The following is a 23,868-nucleotide window of genomic DNA, read 5'->3' on the forward strand; positions in this document are numbered from 1 at the left end:
CATTATTTATCTGTTGTTTGCATCTCTTGACAGTGTTATCATGACACTTCACAGCAGGGTGTGTTGGGCTGTGACCAGTTAGAAATGGTGTGAGACTTTAGTTTGTGTGTGGCTGTCACGGTGACTTTTTTTTTTTTTTTTAATGTTATGGCCTATAGTGCCTGTAAGTATACTTAAAGAGTATGAGAAGCACTGTCCAGCTTCCACCCATTAGCAACACAGACTATTACTGAAAATATTTGACTTGGATATTATGTCTGCAGTTAGCACCCACGGCCTGTGGCTGGCAGGTATGTTTTTTTCCTCACTCCATTCTCTATGAACAAAGCCCCTACAAAGAAGATGAGTGTTGAGGCCATCTCTGAGAACCACACCTTCATGGCCTCCCTTGTGGACAGCCAGGACATCCGTCTTACAGCAGGTCAGCCCCAGAAGATGATTACTCATGTGAACAAGATAAAACTTCCTGTTGGTGGAGAGAAGAAGCTTTGTCTCCCCACCAAGGATGGCATGACCTCCCATGACCTGACCAGACAAAGTGTCAGCCCCCACATCCCTGCTGTTAACTCCACCCATATGGACTCACCATTTCTGTCTCCAGGCCTGCCAGGTGCCATGGATAAGGACACTGCCTTTCAACCTTCCTTGCCTCAGTTGAGTGCTTGCTGTCGCCATGTGCACTTTCCCAAGGGGGCGTGACAAGACTTTGGCCCAACTTTATGAAAGGCTCATGGTGCTCCTCAAGCAACATTCATCCTTGGAACCACTCATGAAAGAAGATAAGCACAGGTCGTACCTGATGGTCAGTCCTTAGGCAGCAGCATATGCCATGTTAGTGAAGGAGAGCTTCCTGGGCCTCACCATGACCCCAGCAGACCCCGACGCCTGACAACAGATAGTCGTCATCCATGGCATATCTATCGACTGCTATTAATGTTGACGTTGCCTTCTTGCCATGTCAGAGGCCTTCCTTTGTCTTAAGAGGCGTGTTGTCACCAATGAGCCCCATCCTCAACTCCTGGGCCTCATTGAAGGGGCCATACCCAGCTCGGACTACCTCCTCGGCCAGGGCCACTTCCACTTGGGCCTCTACACACCTGAGCCCAACCTGTGTGGCCACTGCTGTCAGTTCAGGCATCAGAGCAGGAAATGTAAGTCGGTGCCACTCTGCAGGTACTGCTCTTGAGGTCATCCTTTCTCCCACTGCCTGGAGAAGATCCGTGCTAGCACCAGAGTTGTCCCACTGTGTTGCAACTGTGGGGGCGACCACGACGCCTCTTCACTCTGCTACCCTGTAATGCCCAGACCCATCAGGGAGCCACAGACCCGCAGCACCACTGTTGGGCCCTCCAGAATGGTTTTTTGGCCAGCCCCACCTCCACAGCACAATGCTTGGACGAATGCTGCTCCAACTTCCCTGCTCTATTTCTACCTTCTGCTTATGCTGTTACGTGCTGTCCACATCAAGCTACCACAGAGAATACATTAACATTGCCATCTCCTTTACAACATGTTGTAAACCCCAAACATTTAAGTTCATCATCTTTTAGATGTACAGGTAACTTGATTCACGCGATAAATGTGTTCCAAGAGGCATCGCGTATATCAAAATTCGCGTAAAACAAACTTGTAATTCTCATAAGAAACAATACATAATAGGGGGGATGCGGGATGTGGTCCAAAAAAAAAAATTGCACAAAATACTCTATTTATTTGGCTAAATTAACATGTTTTTATTATTTACCATTCTAGATACTAAAGTGTATCTAAAGTATAGGAAAAAGCAAGAAATAATATGAGAAAGCAAAAAATAATAAGAGAAAACAACAAAACAAAGAATACGTAAACACAACACTCACTGCATCACTGCCTTCACCACTCACATCACAGTCAGTCACCATCTTCCTCTGCGCTTTTCTACTTCATCAAAAATCTACTGATCAAAAATAACCCCACAGTATAAAAGTAAACACTAGTAAAAAAATAAACGCAGGGTCTTCACCCCTCACAAACATTTTTACCTTATATGTTTACCCTAACGGCCCCATGTTTACCATGATGACCCCACACCAAATTTTGGGTTATTGTCCTCTTAATTCTTTCATTATGTTAACACGTTAATTATGAAATTGTGTTTAGTCATATCATTTAATTACTTATATGAGTCCCTCCCCATTCTTCATCCAAACAGAGACGACTACTCTCTTCCCGACGGTCGAATGCAGCTCTCGATTGTCGTAATGCTTCTACGATGTCGTGTGACAACAAGGACATCATATGACTCACCTGGTTACTCACCTGGTTACTCCCAGACCAGAAAAATACAACGAAGAGTAGGAAAAAGGTAGCTAGGAAAATGGGTACGCCAGTCAACTTTAGATGTAGATTACTGGATGATTGTAACAAACTGTGAGTGGACTGGAATGTGTACCCATTGAAACTGTTCAGAAATGCAGGATATATTATTATGCAGCAAACAGCAGCACATGTATGTATGCATATTACTCCACAAAGTCGTACAGAATATCGCCTACATGACTGTGAAGGGCTGATTTCAAGGATGGCAGCGAGTTCAACATGGTCAGGCAAAGAATTCCATAAATGGACACACCGGAATGAGAAAAATCGAGATCTAAGATCCACTGAATTGTACTGGTGAGCTAATTTAAAACGGTGTCCACGAGTATGTGCATGTGGTGTTGTAATGAATAAATCTTCGGGAGAGATAGAACACTCAGAGTGGAAGATCTTCCAGTACTTTATTATGTCAGCACGAGTAAGGCGTCCACATACAGAGTAGAGGTCAAGAGCTAACAAACGCTCTTTGTAGGACAGTCCAGTCATTCCGTCTATGTGTCGAGTCCACGACCTCTGAACACTTTCTAGCATCTTTAGGTCTCCAAGATAACATGTGTTCCATAGGCATGAACAGTATTCTAGTAGTGGTCTTACATGTGTAATAAACAGATTTAGCATAAAATTCTGTGATCTACAAATAGTTGCTTTTAGTAAATTTGCTGCCAGACCTGCAGCCTTGTTAACTGTAGTTTTTATGTGCATGTGGAAGCGTAAAGAAGTGTCAACCAGTACACCAAGATCCTTGTGGGCATTAACCTTTTGTATATCTGTACTATTGAGTGAGTAGGTGTTATATGGGCCTATGTCTTGCTCAGGAAAAGTGCCTCTGTTGAATCTCAGTGTGACACACTTATCTATATTTAAAGAAAGCCCCTAGGAGTTTGATATTCTATATATAGAGTTGATATCACGTTGGCAGTTAGATATGTCAACAACTGTGTGGGTGTGCGGTAAGTTACGAATGGGCAGATAAATCTTTAGATCGTCAGCAAATATTTTGCAATCACTCTTTATGTAAGACGGTAAGTGGTTTACATAGATAATAAAAAGTAAAGGACCGAGAACTGAACCCTGGGGTACTCCACTGGGGATTAACCTGTGACTGCTTGGGACGCCTGTAACTGAAACAGACATTGTTCGCTGAGTGAGGAAGTCTTTGATCCACTGTAGGAGGACACCAGAGATGCCAAGACAGGAAAGTTTTTGTAGGAGAATAGTGTGGTTGACAACATCAAATGCTTTAGAAAAATCAAACAGAATTAAGTCTACTGTATATCCACTGTCTAGCCATGATGTGATAGAGTTGTAAGTAAGCAGTAGTTGGTCCTCAGTTGATCTCCCACTCCTGAAGCCAAACTGGTCTGTAGATAAAATGCCATTACTATTGAGATATTCTGTAAGACCGTCAACCACTATGCATTCAAGAGTCTTGCAACACACTGATGTTAGGCTTATTGGTCTATAGTTTAACGGCTGATGGCGGGAGCCTTTTTTGAAAATAGGGGTAATTTGAGATACTTTCCACTTCCTAGGAAGTATGCCTGTTGACATTGACTTCTTAAAAATAAGAAAGAGTGGAAAAGTTAGATTTGGGTAAGACTTTAACAGTTAAGTGTGAATACCATCCAGGCCCATACTGGAGTTAGGGTCTAGTAGAGAGAGTTTCTGACGAATGTCTTCCTGTTGTATGTCAATATGTGCTATTTGGGAGTCGCTATGTTGGTGAGGAGCAGGATACAAGTTTTTGTTCTCAAAAACAGAGGCAAAACTGTCAGCAAATAACTCAGCCATCTGATAACAGTCAGTAGTTAATGATCTATCTGTTAACTTTAAAGGACCTACTGTCGGGCACAAACTTTTTTCTTGCGCACATACTGATGCAGAGCTTTAGGGTTATGACACAAGTTTTTTACAAGAGCCTCTTCATGTCTTTTTGGGAAATAATGTGGAAGTTTCTGAATTGAGAATTAACATGATTGAAATTATTTAAAGCAATTTGAGCTTGAGGGGAGCGATGACCATATGTAGCCCTTTGTAATTTGTATGATGACCATAATCTGTTTCGCTCTCTTTTTAACTGGTGGGGAGGCTTGAAGGTTTTAAAAGTGGGTTTGGAAGGCTTTAGTGGTACATAGAAATCTATAAGAGGTGTGACAATGTCAAGAAACTTTTCATACATTAGATCAGATGAAAGATAAGCAAGTTCAAAATCCCAGTCAACATTGGAAAGGTAAGTGTTGATTTTATTATATTTTGCTTTGTTCCATGCTCTCTTAGTGGGAACTGTAGCAGAGTCAGAGTTAGTAGAAAAGAAATAGTCAAGTAATATAGGAACATGACCACATCCAGGCATAGGGCAGAGTGAGGTAATAGTTCCCACTCTATCAAGCTCAGATGTAAATACTAAATCTAGTGTGTTACCCGATGGCTAAAAAGTTGAGAAATTAACCCATTGCTTAAGGCCAAGAGATATGAAACAATTCATAAAATGTTGAGTAGAAATGTTATAGTCCTTGTACATTGCTTCCTTCAAAGTCCAGTCAACGGCTGGTAGATTGAAATCCCCCAAGATAACCACTTCTTTGTTCAAACAATACTCCATAAGAAAGTTAACCAGGAGGTCATTTTCTAAGTACGATATCGCCGCGTTAATGCTGGGTCACACTACAGCTTTTTTTTTTTTTTTTCTACTATGACGTCCCCGACCGTCGTAGGAGGGCTGTCGCCGGCAGCAATGACGTCATTGTAACGGCTTTTGGCCTGTCGTAAGATGTCGTGAGTCAAGTCGTACGTTAACGCGGCGATAACGTACGATGTAAGATGTCCTTGTTGTCACACGACATCGTAGAAGGATTACGACAATCGAGCGCTGCATTCGACTGTCGGGAAGAGATTCACGACAGGCATAGCCATTTCATCGGGCGTACGATGACGTACGATGAGTACCGCACGTAAACGTTGTCGCTAGAATCGTAGTGACCAGTGTGACCGTTAGTGCGTTGTCGCAAGATCTCTTTGGGACATCCTTAGACGTCGCAGGCCCATTGGACATGAATATGGAGGGGCCGCCTCCGACACCAGGAGTGAACATTCACCTTCAGACCCCCACGAAGGTGGACGTCCTTCGCTTTGCGTGTCCATCTTGCACTGAAATACTCCCAACCGTTACGACAGTCGTATGCAGTAGCAGAAAACTGGCCTGTACGATCGTTGTAAAAGAAAAAGCTGTAGTGTGATCCCAGCATAACCTCCTTAGTACCAACCCTTACTGCCAGACAGTTGAAGGAACGTAATCACAATCTGCTTCAGGACGGAAGTGTACGAACTGTTCTGAATGTCATGCTAAAAGGAAAATTAGAAAGTGTCACTTGATTTTTTTTTCTTCTGTTAGATTTCTTTGTTATTGTTTTGTAAACCCTTCTATATTTTTCTTTTCATTCCTTATATCCTTCTACCCACATGTAAGCCACTAACACGTAACATTTTCTTTCTTCAGGTTGTGATTAATATATATATATATATATATATATATATATATATATATATATATATATATATATATATATATATATACATACATATATCTATATCTATATCCAAGATGTATTAGACTAAGTCTAATACATCTTGTCTGTATCTATTTATCTATCTATCTATCTATCTATCTATCTATATCTATCTATCTATCTATCTATCTATCTATCTATCTATCTATATATATATATATATATATATATATATATATATATATATATATATATATATATATATATATATATATATATATATAATTACATTTCATTTACTGTCTGTTTCAAATCTACTTTATTTCTTCTTCTTCTTCTTCTTCTTCTTCTTCTTATTATTATTATTATTATTATTATTATTATTATTATTATTATCATTAATTAATTTATTTTCATAAATGAACTTCCAGTATACCTGCCTCTTCCCTAAAAGGAGCGCTTGCTTAGGTCAACGAAATAAAAGTTCCATTGAAGTGTCAAATGACAATCCTTAATGAAAAAGAAAACAAAATAATCCAAAACTAGGGGACAAGTGTTTAGAAACCTAATTTAAATTACCGCTATTATCCTTAGGATGTTTACTAACAATATCCTTGAATTTCTTTAGAAATTCGTTCTATCTTGTCTAATATTTAGGAAATCTTCTACTTAATATACCACATGAAAATACATAGATATTTAATGTCTATACATTTATTTTCATTATTTATATAGCACTTCGCTCTTGTTAACAACAGCTGATCTCCAGCATCATATCGAGTTTTCAATTCAGCACTGTATTTTTTTAAAGGGAAGAACACTTGCTAATGTACCAACGAGGAAGGTGTGAGGCATGAACATTGTTGGCGTGAATAGCGAGGAGAGATGTATTTAGGAGATGGGCGGCTAGGGCGGCCAGTGGTCAAGACAGAGACGTGGGGCGAGACGAGGCCAGTAGGGCGGGAATGTGTTCCATGCTGCGTGTGTGCTATCTGGGTACTAGGTGGGCTTGCTGGGTATATGCTGGCCAGCATAATCTGCTAGGACAGTGGTGCAGGTCAGGCAATACCATGTCATTCTCTCACTAAGCGCTGATTGATGAGGCAGTGTGTGTGTGAGTGTCATCGTGTGTTTGTTTTGGACCTGTGGCGTGTGTATTGTTGACAACACACCTCTGCCCTGCTCAAGCTCTGTACCTAGGCGAAGGGCAGACCACTCGGATGGCAGTACCGAACCAGGAACTCTGAGTAATTAGTGGCTGCTAAAGTAGTGAGCTGAGTGCCGAGGTATGTTTGGCGTTGTGTGTGTCTGGGTCAGAGGGTGTACACCACCACCTGCCCTGGCTTTAAGTCCTCAACCCTCAAATGAAGTCAGGGTTTGAATATGCAGAACAGTGAGTGAAGTGCTATCGTGATGACAACACCGGCACCATTCAGAACCATACCTTAGGGAATGCTACAAGACACTGGTAGGCCTACATAGTAAATGTTCATGTATGTTTAGATTTGAAGTAATGTGTTGATGTGCTAAGTATTAAGAGAGTGTACAATAGTTTCAGCAAGTATATATATATATATATATATATATATATATATATATATATATATATATATATATATATAAAGTTTAGGTATATAAACAGTTGAAAATTTGTGTTCTTGTTTGGTAAACCAAACAACCAACCTTGGAGGGGATCCACAGAAGTCACACACTGCTGAGACACCAGTCTAAGTTATTAAGAATATACAAAGCAAATAATAATATGTGGTTGATATTTGTAGGTAATAAGTGAGTTATCCCATCCTGTGAAATCAGTTTGGGAGTTTGTGTGGAATTGAGTGTTTTTTGGGGGAGAGGATGGAAAATGAGTGAAATGTAAGGGAGCATCTTTAAATATTTCAAATTTCTCTAACCTAACCTGTCCAGGTGGAATCTGTGCCTTCCAGTGGACCCATCCCACTGCTAGGACATTAACCTATCCAAGCATGACCAAACCTAGCCAGATCTGGTCTTAGCTACATGGACAAGATTATTTATATCAGTTTGGTATGTATTAAGATCATTGCATTGCCAGCATTATAATTCAAGACACCGTAAATCTTTAGAGCAGGACCTCCTCTCTAATCTGTGCAATAATAACACAAAATGATGAGTAGTTAATGGAGAACACGTACCTTGTGGTCTTGTTTGGGGGTCACACGGTTATGTCACATTGCCTCACTGAAATTAGAGACGTCACTCAGAGTCTAAGTCCAAATAGTAAACATTGCTATTGTCTATTGTATATATCTGGCGTTTGTGGGTAACAGGAAGTGACTGTCTGTTGTTCACACCCTGGGTTTGTGGGTAACTGCTGAATAGGATTCTTATTGTGTCTAGTTCTTTTGTCCAATGATGCGCCACCACCTCTTAACACCACAAGCTGCACCAATGGGAATTTGCTATATGTATTCGTAGGCGGAGCACAGCTGGGCAGACAGGTGCACAGAGATCTGTGTGCGCAGTTGAGCCATGGCCAATATTGACATTAGTTGTAAAGGTTGCGAATTTGATAACTGGGAAATCATCGCTCCTGCGATGCAAGTCAGTGTACAGTCGAGAAGAGGACCAGCCAGGACCTTCATCCTTTCGTTAAGGTATTGTGAGGAGGGGTATTGGTAGAGGTAGGGCATATTGTGTGAAGCTATAAGAGAACCGGTGTGCGGGGGAGGGAAGCTGCCCCAAAGCAAGGATAAGGGAGGTTATGTTTATGTTAGGGTTAGGTTAGTGTTGCTAGGTTAGGTTATGTTAGGTTAGGTTTATGTTAGGGTTAGATTAGTGTTAGAGGGGGGGAGTCCGGGGGGGACAGCCCCCCCAGTTAGGTTAGGTTAGGTTAGGTTTTTGTCCTTAGATTTTTTTGGATTGCCATATCTCACCTCTTTTGGCTCCCCCCCTAAAACCCTCGATTCCCCACGTGCCCCCAAGCTTGTTGGGGGGAAGGGGGGTTAATAGAAAAGAATATGTAAGGAGTTGCTGTTCTATAGATTTACCCAGTACACTATTGCAGTGGTGAAAACTGGTTATTGTCATAAAAATTGTTCATAATGACAACGTTGTGAATAAAGGTGAATTTGGTGTTGCTGGAGTCAAAGTCAGAGTCTGTTAAATGTCCTGACTCTGATTTTGACTCTGACCTCAACATAAGTTTCAGAGACTACATGAATTGCAAAAATTTCACTTTTTCAACATACCACATGCTTTATTTCCATTCTAGAGAGAGATATCATATCAGTTCTGCTATTTGTTGGTAGAATGATGAGAAACAAAATGTAAGTAAATGTCACCACCAGCTGATTTCCTGCCACATTGGATAAAGTATGATAATTAACTGCAAAATTCCAATTTGTAACCAATACTTATTAACATTAATTTTTATGGGTATTTTGGGTTTCCAATATAATATACTTAATTGATGTTGTAAACAGCAATAAACTGGACCAATCAATCCCTATTCAACAAAATAAAATATTTATTTCAACTTACAGGTTAAATGAAATAAGTATAGTTATCCTGGATAATTAAAGATATTTACCTCCATGATATCAAATATGTACGTCTGTGATCTTAAGACCTGCGACCTTAAGATATTAAGAAATACATTGTTAAAAATTGAGGTAGTAGGCACCTACCGAAATGCTGATTTATTCCCACTGAGGTCTAATAGGACCAGTTCTGTTCTGGACCAGTTCTGGTCTAGATCAGTTCAGGGGCTGTTGTGAATTTACCATCAAAGCTAGTTGTGAACTTGCTGAATGTTTCCCTTTGTGTCTCACAGGGAACAGTTAAAGCCTGCCCTCTAAAGACAGCTCTCCTTCACACACACACACACACACACACACACACACACACACACACACACACACACACACACACACACACACACACACACACACACACCCTTTGCTTACAGTAAAAGAATGGCGACTCCAAAACCAGCCTGGGAGTCTCGTTCTGGGGAAGGGACCATAAATGAGTTAGAATGTTCTCTTAGTATTGACCATAAATGTCTTGACACCCCTTCCCCTCAACTTTTTCTTCATTAACTTCTGCAACATTTGCAATCTTAGATCTAATTTTCAATCTGCTAAACCTCATCTTTTCCTCAGCGAAACACAGGTATCAAATGCAACTGACAGTAGCCTCTTTTCTGTTCCGTCCAACTTTCTCTATCCCTATTTTCGTTCCAAAGCTGGATATTGCATTTATGTGTGCAACGACTTGACTTGTTCTTGTGCCCATATTCTTGAATCTTTCATGTTTTCAACCATTTGGCTTCAACTCTAAAGTCACTCTCTATCTAAATTTATCTGTACTGTCTATCTCTCCCCTAACTCCTCTGACCATAAGAAATTCTCTGACTAATTAACTTTTAAAGTGAAGCACATTCTGTTTCTCTTTCCTTTCTTGGAGATCTCCATCCTTGTATATTTCAATGTTCACCACCAGCTTTGACTTTCCTCTCTCTTCCATGATCATCCTGGTGAACTAGCCTTCAATTTTGCTATCTTTCATGACCTAGAGCAACTGGTGTAACATCCTACTCATATTCCCAACCATCTTGGAGATACACCCAACTTTTTTTTACCTTTTCCTTATCTCTAATCCTTCAAAGTGTTTATGCTGTTACCCTATCTTCTATGTTTGGCTCCTCTGATCATAATTTCTTATTGGTATCTTGTCTTATTTCTCTAATCTCTCCTCAGGATACCCCAAAGCTGAGGTACTTCTGGCATTTTGCCTCTGCCAGTTGGGAGGATCTGAGGAGGTATTATGCTGATTTTCCCTGGAATGATTACTGTTTCGGTGTCAGAGACCTGTCTGTGCTGAATGCATAACAGAGGTGATAGTGTCTGGCTTAGAGGTGTACATCCTCACTCATTTTCTCAACCTAAACCTTCTAAACCTTGGTTTAACACAGCCTGTTCTTATGCTATACATGATAGAGAGGTTGCTTACAAAAGGTACTAGAGCCTTCCATCATTTGAATCTCATGCGCTATATATTTTTACCCTTAATCATGTCTAGTCTGTTCAACTTGCCAAACATTCCTTCATTAATGGAAAATGCCAGAATCACTCAAAATCCATTGCTGCTTGAGACTTCTGGCATCTTGCCAAAATCATCTCCAATAATTTTACTTCTTAATCTTTCCCTCCTTTATTTCATCCTGATGGCACCACTGGCATCTCATCTGTCTAAAGCTGAATTCTTCTGTCAAACTTTTGCCTTTAACTCTACCTTGGATGATTCTTGGCTTGTCCCTCCCTCTCCTCCTGCCTTTGACCATTTCATGCTTTAAATTAAAATTCTTCGTAATGATGTTTTCCATGCCCTTGCTGGCCTTATCCTTCGGAAGGCTTACAGACCTGATGGAGTCCCTCCTATTGTTCTCAAAAACTGTACCTCTGTGGTTGCACCTTGACTGGCCAAACTCTTCCAACTCTGTCTATCGACTTGTACCTTTCCTTTTTTTCTTGCTGGAAGTTTTCCTACATTCAGCCTGTTCCTAAAAAGTGTGATCATTTTAATCCCCTCAAATTACTGCCCTATAGTTAATCTCTTGCTTGTTTAATTTTTTTTTTAATCTGTCCTCAATAGGGAGATTCTTAAAAATATGTAACTTTACAATCATCTATCTCAGGGGGTTGCCAAGTAGTGGGTCGTGATCGCTGGGGGTTTAAACCTTGCAAAGGAGGTCACAATCGTGATATAAGTTGCTTGGGATAATGTCGATTTCAACTTGTCAATTAGTTTTTTTTTTTTCTTGTACATATATATTGCTTTTTCTTCAGTGCAGTCAGTTAAGGTTTGATCAGTGCTGTGATCTAGTTTGCCAATAAATAATTACAGGATTATTGAATAATTTTTTTAGGTTTGATAGCTGTGGAAAACTATGTATGTTGATAATATTGCAAAAATAACTATCCTGTGGAAATTAAGATTTGATCAATTTAGTTTGCCAATAAATAATTACATAACTATATAATTATTTTTTTAAGGACCTTCTCTTTCTCTCTCCTTAACAAAAATCAAGTGCAAATCAAGCTGCTGATAGTAGGGGGAGGTCACAAAAACGTTGGAAACCACTGTTCTATCGGATCACTAGTATGGCTTACATCAAGGTTGCTCTACTGGTGATCTTCTGGCTTCCCTTATTAAGTCTTGGTTATCCTCTTTAAGAAATTTTGGTGAAACTTTTGCTGTTGCCTTAGACTTATCAAAAGCTTTCCATAAGAGTCTGGTTCAAAGCTTTGATTTCAAAATTATCTTCCTAAGGTTTCTATCTTTCTGCAATTTTATCTCAAGTTTCCTCTCTGACCATTCTATTGTTGCTGTGGTAGATAGCCACTGTCCTTCAAAATTTATTAACAGTGGTGTTCCTCAGGGTTCTATCCTTTCACCCACTTTCTTCACATTATTCATTAATGATCTTAACCACCCTACATCTTTCCACATGTTTTCAGTTTCCACAGGGATGCCACAGAATGCCTGACTTCTGATCTTTCTAAGATTTCTGATTGGGGCAGAGAAAACTTAGTAGTGTTCAATGCCTCAAAACCTCAATTCCTCCATCTATCAACTTTACACGACCTTCCAAACAACTATCCCCTCTTTTTCAATGACACTCAACTGTTCCCTTTCTTCTACGCTGACTATCCCTGGTCTGTCCTTTACTCATAATCCAAACTGGAAACTTAACATCTCATCTCTTGCTAAAACAACTTCTAGGAAGATGGGTGTTCTGAGGTGTCTCTCCCAGTTTTTGTCCCCACAACTGCTAACTCTGTACATGGGCCTTATCTGCCTGTATATGGAATACTCTTTAAATGTTTTAGGGGGAAGGGTTCCACTCACACTGTTTTATTAGACAGTGGAATCAAAAGCTTTTTATCTGATCAACTCCCCTCCTCTGACTGTCTGTCTTCAGCCTCTTTTTCACCGCTCAGATGTTGCATCCCTTGTTATCTTTTACTGCTATTTCCATACTGCTGTTCTGATCTTGCTAGTCGCATGCCTCCCCTTCTGCAGCCTCACTGCACAAGGCTTTCTTTTCCTCTCACCCCTATTCTGTCCAACTTTCTAATGCAAGAGTTAAGCTGTACTCTCAATGATTCATACCTTTCTCTGGTAAACTTTGAAACGCCTGCTTTTGTATTTCCAGCTTCCTGTAACTCGACTTTACTTAAGAGGGAAGTTCCAAGACATTTATCCCCTTCATTTGGCTAGTTTTTTTTTCGACTTGCAAGGGGACTGTTAACTAAATGAGCCTTTTTTTTTTTATTGTTGCCCTTGGCCAGGTTTCTCCTCTTACATAAAAAGAAAAAAATATGGAGGGAGTGGAGTGAGAGTCAGATACACAAGAAATCCGGGAGTCAGAATCGGATGAACAAGAAGTCAAGGAGTCTGAGTCAGAGTCAGAGTGGGACATGAGAAATCAAGGAGTCGTAGTCAGAGTTGGACACGCAGGAAATCAAGGAGTTGGAGCCAGTCGGATACACAAGAAATCAAAGAGTTGGAGCCAGTCGGATACACAAGAAATCAAGGAGTCGGAGCCAGTCGGATACACAAGAAATCAAGAGTTGGAGCCAGTCGGACACACAAGAAATCAAAGAGTTGGAGCCAGTCGGATACACAAGAAATCAAGGAGTTGGAGCCAGTCGGATACACAAGAAATCAAGGAGTTGGAGCCAGTCGGATACACAAGAAATCAAAGAGTTGGAGCCAGTCGGATACACAAGAAATCAAGAAATCAAAGAGTTGGAGCCAGTCGGATACACAAGAAATCAAAGAGTTGGAGCCAGTCGGATACACAAGAAATCAAAGAGTTGGAGCCAGTCGGATACACAAGAAATCAAAGAGTTGGAGCCAGTCGGATACACAAGAAATCAAAGAGTTGGAGCCAGTCGGATACACAAGAAATCAAAGAGTTGGAGCCAGTCGGATACACAAGAAATCAAGAGTTGGAGCCATCAAGAAATCAAGAGTTGGAGCCAGTCGGATACACAAGAAATCAAAGAGTTGGAGCCAGTCGGATACAAGAAATCAAAGAGTTGGAGCCAGTCGGATACACAAAGAGTTGGAGCCAGTCGGATACACAAGAAATCAAAGAGTTGGAGCCAGTCGGATACACAAGAAATCAAAGAGTTGGAGCCAGTCGGATACACAAGAAATCAAAGAGTTGGAGCCAGTCGGATACACAAGAAATCAAGAGTTGGAGCCAGTCGGATACACAAGAAATCAAGGAGTTGGAGCCAGTCGGATACACAAGAAATCAAAGAGTTGGAGCCAGTCGGATACACAAGAAATCAAAGAGTTGGAGCCAGTCGGATACACAAGAAATCAAAGAGTTGGAGCCAGTCGGATACACAAGAAATCAAAGAGTTGGAGCCAGTCGGATACACAAGAAATCAAGGAGTCGGAGCCAGTCGGATACACAAGAAATCAAAGAGTTGGAGCCAGTCGGATACACAAGAAATCAAAGAGTTGGAGCCAGTCGGATACACAAGAAATCAAAGAGTTGGAGCCAGTCGGATACACAAGAAATCAAGAAATCAAAGAGTTGGAGCCAGTCGGATACACAAGAAATCAAAGAGTTGGAGCCAGTCAGTCGGATACACAAGAAATCAAGTTGGAGAGTTGGAGCCAGTCGGATACACAAGAAATCAAAGAGTTGGAGCCAGTCGGATACACAAGAAATCAAGGAGTTGGAGCCAGTCGGATACACAAGAAATCAAAGAGTTGGAGCCAGTCGGATACACAAGAAATCAAAGAGTTGGAGCCAGTCGGATACACAAGAAATCAAAGAGTTGGAGCCAGTCGGATACACAAGAAATCAAAGAGTTTGGAGCCAGTCGGATACACAAGAAATCAAGGAGTTGGAGCCAGTCGGATACACAAGAAATCAAAGAGTTGGAGCCAGTCGGATACACAAGAAATCAAAGAGTTGGAGCCAGTCGGATACACAAGAAATCAAGAAATCAAGAGTTGGAGCCAGTCGGATACACAAGAAATCAAAGAGTTGGAGCCAGTCGGATACACAAGAAATCAAAGAGTTGGAGCCAGTCGGATACACAAGAAATCAAAGAGTTGGAGCCAGAGCCAGTCAGATACACAAGAAATCAAAGAGTTGGAGCCAGTCGGATACACAAGAAATCAAAGAGTTGGAGCCAGTCGGATACACAAGAAATCAAAGAGTTGGAGCCAGTCGGATACACAAGAAATCAAGTTGGAGCCAGTCGGAGTCAAAGAGTTGGAGCCAGTCGGATACACAAGAAATCAAAGAGTTGGAGCCAGTCGGATACACAAGAAATCAAAGAGTTGGAGCCAGTCGGATACACAAGAAATCAAAGAGTTGGAGCCAGTCGGATACACAAGAAATCAAAGAGTTGGAGCCAGTCGGATACACAAGAAATCAAAGAGTTGGAGCCAGTTGGACACACAAGAAATCAAAGAGTTGGAGCCAGTCGGATACACAAGAAATCAAGGAGTCGGAGTCATAGTTGGACACACAAGAAATCAAGGAGTCGGAGAGTTGGATGCACTAGAAATCAAGGAGTCAGAGTCAGAGTCGGACACACTAGAAATCAAGGAGTCAGAGTCAGATACAAAAAGAATCAAAGGGCCAGAGTCAGAGTCGGACACACAAGAAATCAAGGAGTTGGAGCCAGTCAGACACACAAGAAATCAAGGAGTCAGAGTCAGAGTCGGACACACAAGAAATCAAAGAGTCAGAGTCGGACACACAAGAATTCAAGGAGTCGGATTTGGACACACAAGATATCAAGAGTTGGAGTTGGACACACAAGAAATTAAGGAGTCAGAGTCAGATACAAAAAGAATCAAAGGGCCAGAGTCAGAGTCAGACACACAAGATATCAAGGAGTCAGAGTGAGATGCAGAACAAATCAAGGGGACAGAGTCAGAGTCGGACACTAGAAATCAAGGAGTCAGAGTTGGATACACAAGAAATCAAGAAGTCAGAATTGGACACACAAGAAATCAAGGAGTCGGAGTCAGATACACAAGAAATCAAGGAATCAGAGCCAGATACACAAGATATCAAGGATGTTCTGAGTACCGATGCCACAGCCGTGTTGATAACCAGATATCGTTATCATGATTATTTAATGTGATAACATCCACCTACCTCAAGAAAAATTATGTCAGGAAGATAGTACTGTTTTGCATCTTGGGTGGAGATTAGGAGCCACCAACGAATGAAAGTTTAACTTGAGATAATCAGTAAATAGTAATAGCTTTTGACATAGAATTGAGTCATGGAAAATCTCTTTAAACTGGCTTTGAAGTGCTATCATAACTATGTGTAACTTTTATTTTCCAACCCAAAAGAAAACTTGTGATGCACTGCAGAAGGTTGCTCAAGTTTCCAGTAGGTTTTAATTTATTGATGAGAGTTTGATGATTGACATGGTGAAGTGCCTTAATTAACAAAGTCAAATAATATTATACTGACCACTCATCATATCAATGGGTCACATAGTCATATTTTAGCAGTAGCTGTCCTGAAGCCAAACTGACTAATCAAAGAGCAACTGGTCATTGATGAGACCATTTTTTTGCAAGAAATGAGATTCAAACTGATCGGTCTGTAGTTGAAGGATCATCCTGAGACCCTTTTGTGTAAATTGGAGATACATGGGATAGTCTCCAAGACTGAGGCAAGGAACCAGATGTCACTGATATGACAGGTAATTGACATAATGTAGACAAGCTCCATAGCACATTCTTGTAGTAGACAATATGAAGACTTGTCAGTTTCCATTGCATTGTCAACATCAACAAATTTTATTTGGGACTCTACATTGTTGTGATAAAACTAGACCAATGAAAAATTAACAGATGACTTGACAGTAAGCGAATGGTTCTACAAATATACTAGCCATGGTATTAAGGTCATTATCAAGTTTCTAATGTAGGAATGAAACAGTTTGGGCCTAACCCAGTAGCTCCCAAATATTTTTTACAGAATCTTTTCCCTGGTGCCAAGCAAATAAAGCTTTTTCAGAAAAGTATGCAGGACTGAAAACACATAACTGATTCTCTTTGCCATAAACCTCTATCATTTTAATGATTTTTAGGCACTGGAAATTTTTAATATTTGGAGTGTTGCAACCCATAGATTTAGTGCATCAGGTGATCTCCCTAGCTGAATTTGGAGATCCATATAAGGTTATTACAGAGCATGGAAGAGGAGTGGGGTGTTGGTTGCAAGGATTGAAGTGCATAGAGGTCTGATATGAGTTATGAGGGGTTGTGGGAGCCAAGCTACATGTAAGTAGGCTAAAGTTGAAGGTTTTGGGTTTTGAGCACAAAATATTTTATTGTAAACATGTAAGTTGTTGTTTTCAACAGGTATCTTTAAAACAGAAAGTTAAAAATAAATAACTCACATTTGCAAACCATTTTTGCCCTTTATTCATTCACAAGGTTATTTATGAATTACTTAAGTAGCTACATTTGTGTTATGTTACTTCTTTTATAATTATTTTCATGATTGAACACTTATACTATTGAAGTTTTGTTAATTTAATTTACACATTATTTGTTACATATCTAAGACATCTTAGATATTTTTTGTGTGGCAGGGTAACCTTCTTTTGCTAATGTGCTGAAGCCAGGAATGGGACCTGTGCACTCAACTTGCCTACACGCTTGGTGATGGGTGATGGTCAGTGATGAATAAGGACATTGGTATGAAAAGTATGTTGAAAAAGTATGTAAAGCCTTCCTGTCAAAATATGACTACAATAGTTTCCTTTTTAATCATTGCAGTAAATACAGAGATTTTTCAATTTATGCATGTTTAGAATATGCAATTTTGGAGTAACACAAGTTAAAAGACATAGTGAATTTTTCATGTTATTCAGATTATTTAGGATAACACAATGTCAAGAAAATCAAGTTGCACTGCTGGTTTAGTTCTGTGATACAGCTACCAGATGTCACCAGGTGTTCCCCTTGTCTACCACTAACGTGCTGTTCCTTCACATGGTGCTTCAGGCTCATTGTTACTAGTGGTAAGTAGGAACTGACAATTCAGATATTCAAGGAATCAGTTCCTTAGGTGGGCAGAACCATCAGAACCGGTTCCAGAACAGGAATCAGTAGAGCGCTGCTCATAAATAACCAGCGCATTGCTTAATGGTTACCAGGTCAGTGGGATTCATCTAGAATACAGGCTGGGATGATTATTGAATATGTACAGAGTTCTGAGTTCCAGTCCTGAGAGACTTATGATCTGTGATGAATTCTAAATGTGGGATGTGCAGTTTAGCTAACGATTACTCTTATCTCATGTAGGATTCCTTTGATAATATTTGATGTCTATTCTATGTAATTGTAAGCTGTTCTAATTTGCTTCAATGCCATTGTTTTACTAGCTATGAATGTGATAATTTTTTTCTAATACTGCAAATATAGATATAATCTCAATATGTGAATCTTTAACTCACTGTTCTAGAAAAATCTTTGGTGGCTAGAAAAATTTATGTTATGATTGGAGAGAAGTTATAGTACAATAAGCAAGTAATTAATTTTGTGTGTCTATGCGGTGGCATAGTGGATAAGGTGGTGAGCGTGGGATCGGGCAGACGTCCACGCATAGGTTTGAATCCCACCACGTACGGTCTTAAACACTTTGCCATTTGTCAAGTGGTTTAAAGTTACCTACATGCCACCATGATACCCAGGTTCTAGGTGGTTATACCCAAGATAAGCTTAGGGGGTGATATGGGCCCAAATAGGGGTAACACTACAAGTAAAACTGCCTGTGCCACTAATGGCCAGAAGCTGAACAGCGCATCCTGATCTTATATGTATATATACTTGGTTGAGTGTAGATCCATTGAATGTAGAGGTTGAAGAAAAGTCGCATTGGATTTCCATTTAAAACTTGATTAAATTCTTGTGATACTTCGGGAATGTGCATTGTGTGGATCAGGCAGGCTTGATAGATGTCAGTTGCTAGGGCTAGGGTACATAAGAGATGTTTCCGCTCTCCAGGAGCTCTTTGTCCTGAGACCTTTGGAGGGTGTACGCATCCCCTCACTCTCTGCACGTGTTTCAGTGTTGTCTGAGGATGGGATTATGTTGTCCCAAAACACCAGAAGAATTTAATCAAGAGTTTTAAATAGAAAATGGTGATTTTACTGTGACTTTTCCTCAATATATATATATATATATATATATATATATATATATATATATATATATATATATATATATATATATATACACACAGTAAGGTCTCGGTTTATGTCAGAGTTACATTCCTGAAACATGACGTAAGTTGATTTTGTACGTAACTTGAGTTTCCGTACATTTCAAAGCATATTATCGAGTATTCAACCAATCATTGTTTATGGTCATTCAGGTAAGTTAAAGGTTATATTGTTATATTGTTATATTATTTACAACTATGTAGGAATATGAAACACAAGCTTGTTTTTGTTGTTGATTAGGGCCGCGAACGCGAAGAACTGCAGGTTGCCGAGAGGGTGGACGCCTGAGGCCGCCAGGAGGGTGGGCAGGTCGAATGTTGTGACACCCAGGGCGGACAGCTGGGAGCGTAGTGCAGTGCGGTGGGAGTAGAAGTGTGGGCAGCGGAGCAGAAAATGCAATAGGAAAGGGCAATAGGGATCAGCAGACAGGCGCAGACGGTGCAAGTGAGCTGCGAGTGTCGTGTGGCCCAGGCGAAGGGTCTGAAGTTGTTATTGTTGTGATGGTGGGTGCGCGAGCCCTCAAGGTCGTCAACCTTCCCGTTGTCATGGTAACGGGCTTTTCTTAGCAGCACTGCTGTCACTAAGGAGTTTTCTCTTTGGTGCCATTGAGCAAGATACTAAGAACTTGAGTCAGTAAATGCAGAAGTAGGATAACACTCTTGCCAGGGGCGATGGTGTGGTGGAACTGAGGCAGGGTGTTATTGTATTCAAGCGTGAGGCGGGTGGTGTGGCGAGTAACCACTAGTGACGCCTGGCGGCCAACAATAATAATAAATCCCGTGCTTTACAACTTATAAATTTTCAATTTTTTTAATCTTAAATTGCCTTATAGTGGACTGACGTAACTATGAGTTTGACGTAACTCGAGACTGACGTAACCCGGGACCTTACTGTATATATATATATATATATATATATATATATATATATATATATATATATATATATATATATATATATATATATATATATATATATATATATATATATATATATATATATATATATATATATATATATATATTGATATACTGTATTTACTTTTTTCTTCTACAGAGAGCAGCTATGTCATATCAGTATACATGTTCTATATCTATTACAGAAATTTCAGTGAATAGCAGCATTGAAAGATAACAAAATGTCTCCTCGAGCTTGTTTGCCACTCAGTGTGAAACTAAAACTCTTGGCTGATCAAGAGAAAGGATTTGGTCCCAAGATTTTAATGAAAAAGTACAACATAAAGAAATCAACATATTATCGAGTACTTAGTGAGAAGGAAACAATTAGAAATTTTGCCCGCAGAAGTGAGTTTAAAAATAAGCTAGAAACAGATGAAGAAGAGGAAGATGATCACCCTGGAAATGTTGAGAAAGAAGTAAAACAAGAAATTAAAGAGGAAGAATGCCAACAGGAAAGGCAGTGTGATACACCACAGTCTCTTGAAGGTGTTAACGAGGCAGTGATGCAGTGGTACAGTGAAAAGGAGGCAGAGGGTGTGGAAGTGAACAAAGCAGATATTGATGAAGCTGCTGAACAGCTGGCACAGAAGTTGGGCTTCACAGACTTCAAACTGAATAGCAGTGGCTGGCCACTCAGATTTAGGAAGGCCCAGACTATTGTCAAGACATCGAACACTGTAAGTACTAAAATATTTCATTTTACTGATTATGAATAGTTATGTGAAAAAGATAAGTGTGTGAAAACATTTGTTAAATACATGTACTCTCTCTCTCTCTCTCTCTCTCTCTCTCTCTCTCTCTCTCTCTCTCTCTCTCTCTCTCTCTCTCTCTCTCTCTCTCTCTCTCTCTCTCTATATATATATATATATATATATATTGGTACATGAATGCACTACCTCATGTCCGAAGATACTTTTCCATCAGTCAGGTGAAATAACTACAATACAGTGGAGACTCAATACTCAAACATCTAAATAGTCAAATTTTTCAATACACGAACGCAAGAGTTCAATTTAATACTCAAAAAAATACCTGATAGTCAAATGCCAACACATGTGGTTGTAAACAAAGGCTCCCTGGCCTCTCCCTCTCCTCCCTCCACCATTTGTGGTGCTGCAGTCGTGAGAAAAACATTCTTTTGCATTCAGTCTGTAGTTTTTCATTTATAAACTTACTTCAACACCAAATGCTTGTTAGTGGTGAAAATATCTGGTAATCAAGTGGCCGCAAAATTGGTCGTATACAAAGCTCTGTCCTCTCCCTTCTTGCAACTGTCACTGTCCCGTTCTGATACCGTATTACCGGTAATACCAGTATACCGGATGCAGTTGCGCTTTCCTAGTCTTGCCGTAGTTTTGAGAAAAACAACATTTTTCTGCATTTGGTTGGTAGTTTTTCATTTAGAAACTTGCGATGGTACCAAAGAAGCTTATTAGTGGTGAAAATAAGGAATGTGGTGAGAGTGCAAGTGTGAGTGAGCCACAGCCCTCCACTAGTGGATTCACAGGAATCACACCAGGAGAAAAGTTACAAAGATATTTTCATGGATGGTGACTCGTCCTCCAACGACCCCCATCCTCCTCCCCACCCTTCTCCCCTCCTCTTCTAAGTTATCTGTTACCAGCCTTCATTTATGGTATGTACAAATTATAAGATTAAACGAATACTTACCAAATATGAAGTTTGATCGTAATTTCATTTAACGTCATGGTGGTATACAATGAGATGTCCTGCTACCTATCCAATGTCAGTCCTTTGAGAGAGTAGGTTTGAGGAAGCAGCCACAAAGAACTGCCGGGGCCGAGACCCCGAAGTGATCTCCATGACCAGAAAGGGCTGGGAGGGAGGGCATTGTATATCACCGTGATGTCGTTAAATGTTCGTGAAATTGCGATCAAACTTCATACTTGGTAAGTACTCGTTTAGTCTTACAATTTCACGTTACGATATTTAACTAATGTCATGGCAGTACCAATGAGAGCTTTAGAAAGGTTCCTCAAACCTACAAAGAGCACTCGGAGATTAGAAAGGGCTAGAAACTGGAACTATGGAAAACAAAATGCATAAGAACAATAGGAAAGCAGAAAACTGTATTTCAAAATCCCAACAGTATGTCACAACAGACAAACACAATACATAAGACAGGAACTATAGTCAAGTGAGGCACAACAGTATATGGCAGAAGACACTAACAATATGCAATACAAAAGGTACACACCAGTAAGACACAACATATGTTGAAAACACAACACAATACAGTAAGGTTTCAGTTTACGTCAGAGTTATGTTCCTGAAACATGACGTGAGTCGATTTTGTACGTGACTCGAGTTTCCGTACATTTCAAACCATATTAATGAGTTTTCAACCAATCATTGTTTATGGTCATTCAGGTAAGTTAAAGGTTATATTGTTATATTATTTACAACTATGTAGGAATATGAAACACAAGCTTGTTTTTGTTGTTGATTAGGGTCACGAACGTGAAGGACTGCAGGTTGCTGAGAGGGGTGGACGCCTGAGGCCGCCAGGAGGGTGGGCAGGTCGAATGTTGTGACGCCCAGGGCGGACAGCTGGGAGCGTAGTGCAGTGCGGTGGGAGTAGAAGCGTGGGCAGCGGGGCAGGAAATGCAATAGGAAAGGGCAATAGGGATCAGCAGACAGGCGCAGACAGTGCAAGTCAGCTGCGAGTGTCGTGTGGCCCAGGCGAAGGCTCCGGAGTTGTTATTGTTGTGATGGGTGTGCGAGCCCTCAAGGTCGTCAACCTCCCCGTTGTCATGGTAATGGGCTTCCCATTTTCTTCTTCCTTCCCTCACACACAGCTGCTGCCTCCTTCTCATGTCTTTTGATTATGTCCTCTTTTTCTTGTAGCATAATGGTTTTCCTTTTCTTAGCATCACTGCTGTCACTAAGGAGTTTTCTCTTTGGTGCCATTGGTGCCATACTAAGAACTTGAGTCAGTAAACGCAGAAGTAGGATAACACACTTGCCAGGGGCGACGGTGTGGTGGAACTGAGGCAGGGTGTTATTGTATTCAAGCGTGAGGCGGGTGGTGTGGCGGGTAACCACTAGTGACCACCAACAATAACAATAAATCCCGCGCTTTACGACTTATAAATTTTCAATTTTTTTTAATCTTAAATTGCCTTATAGTGGACTGACGTAACTACGAGTTTGATGTAACTCGAGACCGATGTAACCCGGGACTTTACTGTATTTAATAGTACCATAAAGTCCCATAGGGGAAAGGCAAGAAACCCATTGACACATCAGTTAGAATAGTGGAACAGTCCCACGGTAATAGGTAAAGACATTCATCCCTAAACCAAAAAGGAGCTCAAGGATCCCCATATGTAACCCCAAGCCTGGGAGTAAGCCAGACTCCCTAGGGCAAAATGGCCCGCGCAAACTGTCCATGTTGAGTGAGAGGCTTGTGGTAGTGGCGTGTAGATGGGGACACCCTGGCCTAACCAATAGTGGAGATAATCATTGACAAAGGCAACACTAGGGCTGCCTTGCTGGACGATGCTGACCTAGTAGAATGGGGAGAAAAAACATTAAGGTCAATGCCAGCTTCTTCCATCACATCCCTCACCCAACAACGCAAAGTGTCCCGAGAAGCCAACCGTACTGGAGGACGTGTAGTCAAGAAAAAGAAAGTAAGCTCGCCTTGGATGGGCCTAGTTCTATGAAGATAATGTTTTATAGTGTGCACAACACACAAGCGACTGTGATGTGGATATGCTTCAAATACTAACCCTGAGAGAT

At 40.5% G+C, this 23,868-nt stretch overlaps 1 protein-coding gene across 8 annotated transcripts in view; it reads left to right on the forward strand.

The window, feature by feature from the left end:
- Positions 1 to 6,610: 6,610 nt before the first annotated feature.
- The window catches only part of LOC123519999, a 48,504-nt gene continuing 31,246 nt past the window's right edge, over positions 6,611 to 23,868 (forward strand). For 2 of the 8 annotated variants that reach the window (XM_045281768.1, XM_045281775.1), the window contains exons 1-2: positions 6,611 to 6,708; positions 20,247 to 20,780. In XM_045281768.1, the coding sequence (XP_045137703.1) occupies positions 20,283 to 20,780 (498 nt within the window). In that variant the 5' untranslated portion in view covers positions 6,611 to 6,708; positions 20,247 to 20,282. The other 6 variants (XM_045281770.1, XM_045281769.1, XM_045281773.1 and 3 more) reach the window with 6 other exon arrangements.

Source organism: Portunus trituberculatus, chromosome 46, assembly GCF_017591435.1.
Source record: "Portunus trituberculatus isolate SZX2019 chromosome 46, ASM1759143v1, whole genome shotgun sequence".
In the NCBI taxonomy this organism is placed as follows: Eukaryota; Metazoa; Arthropoda; class Malacostraca; order Decapoda; family Portunidae; genus Portunus; species Portunus trituberculatus.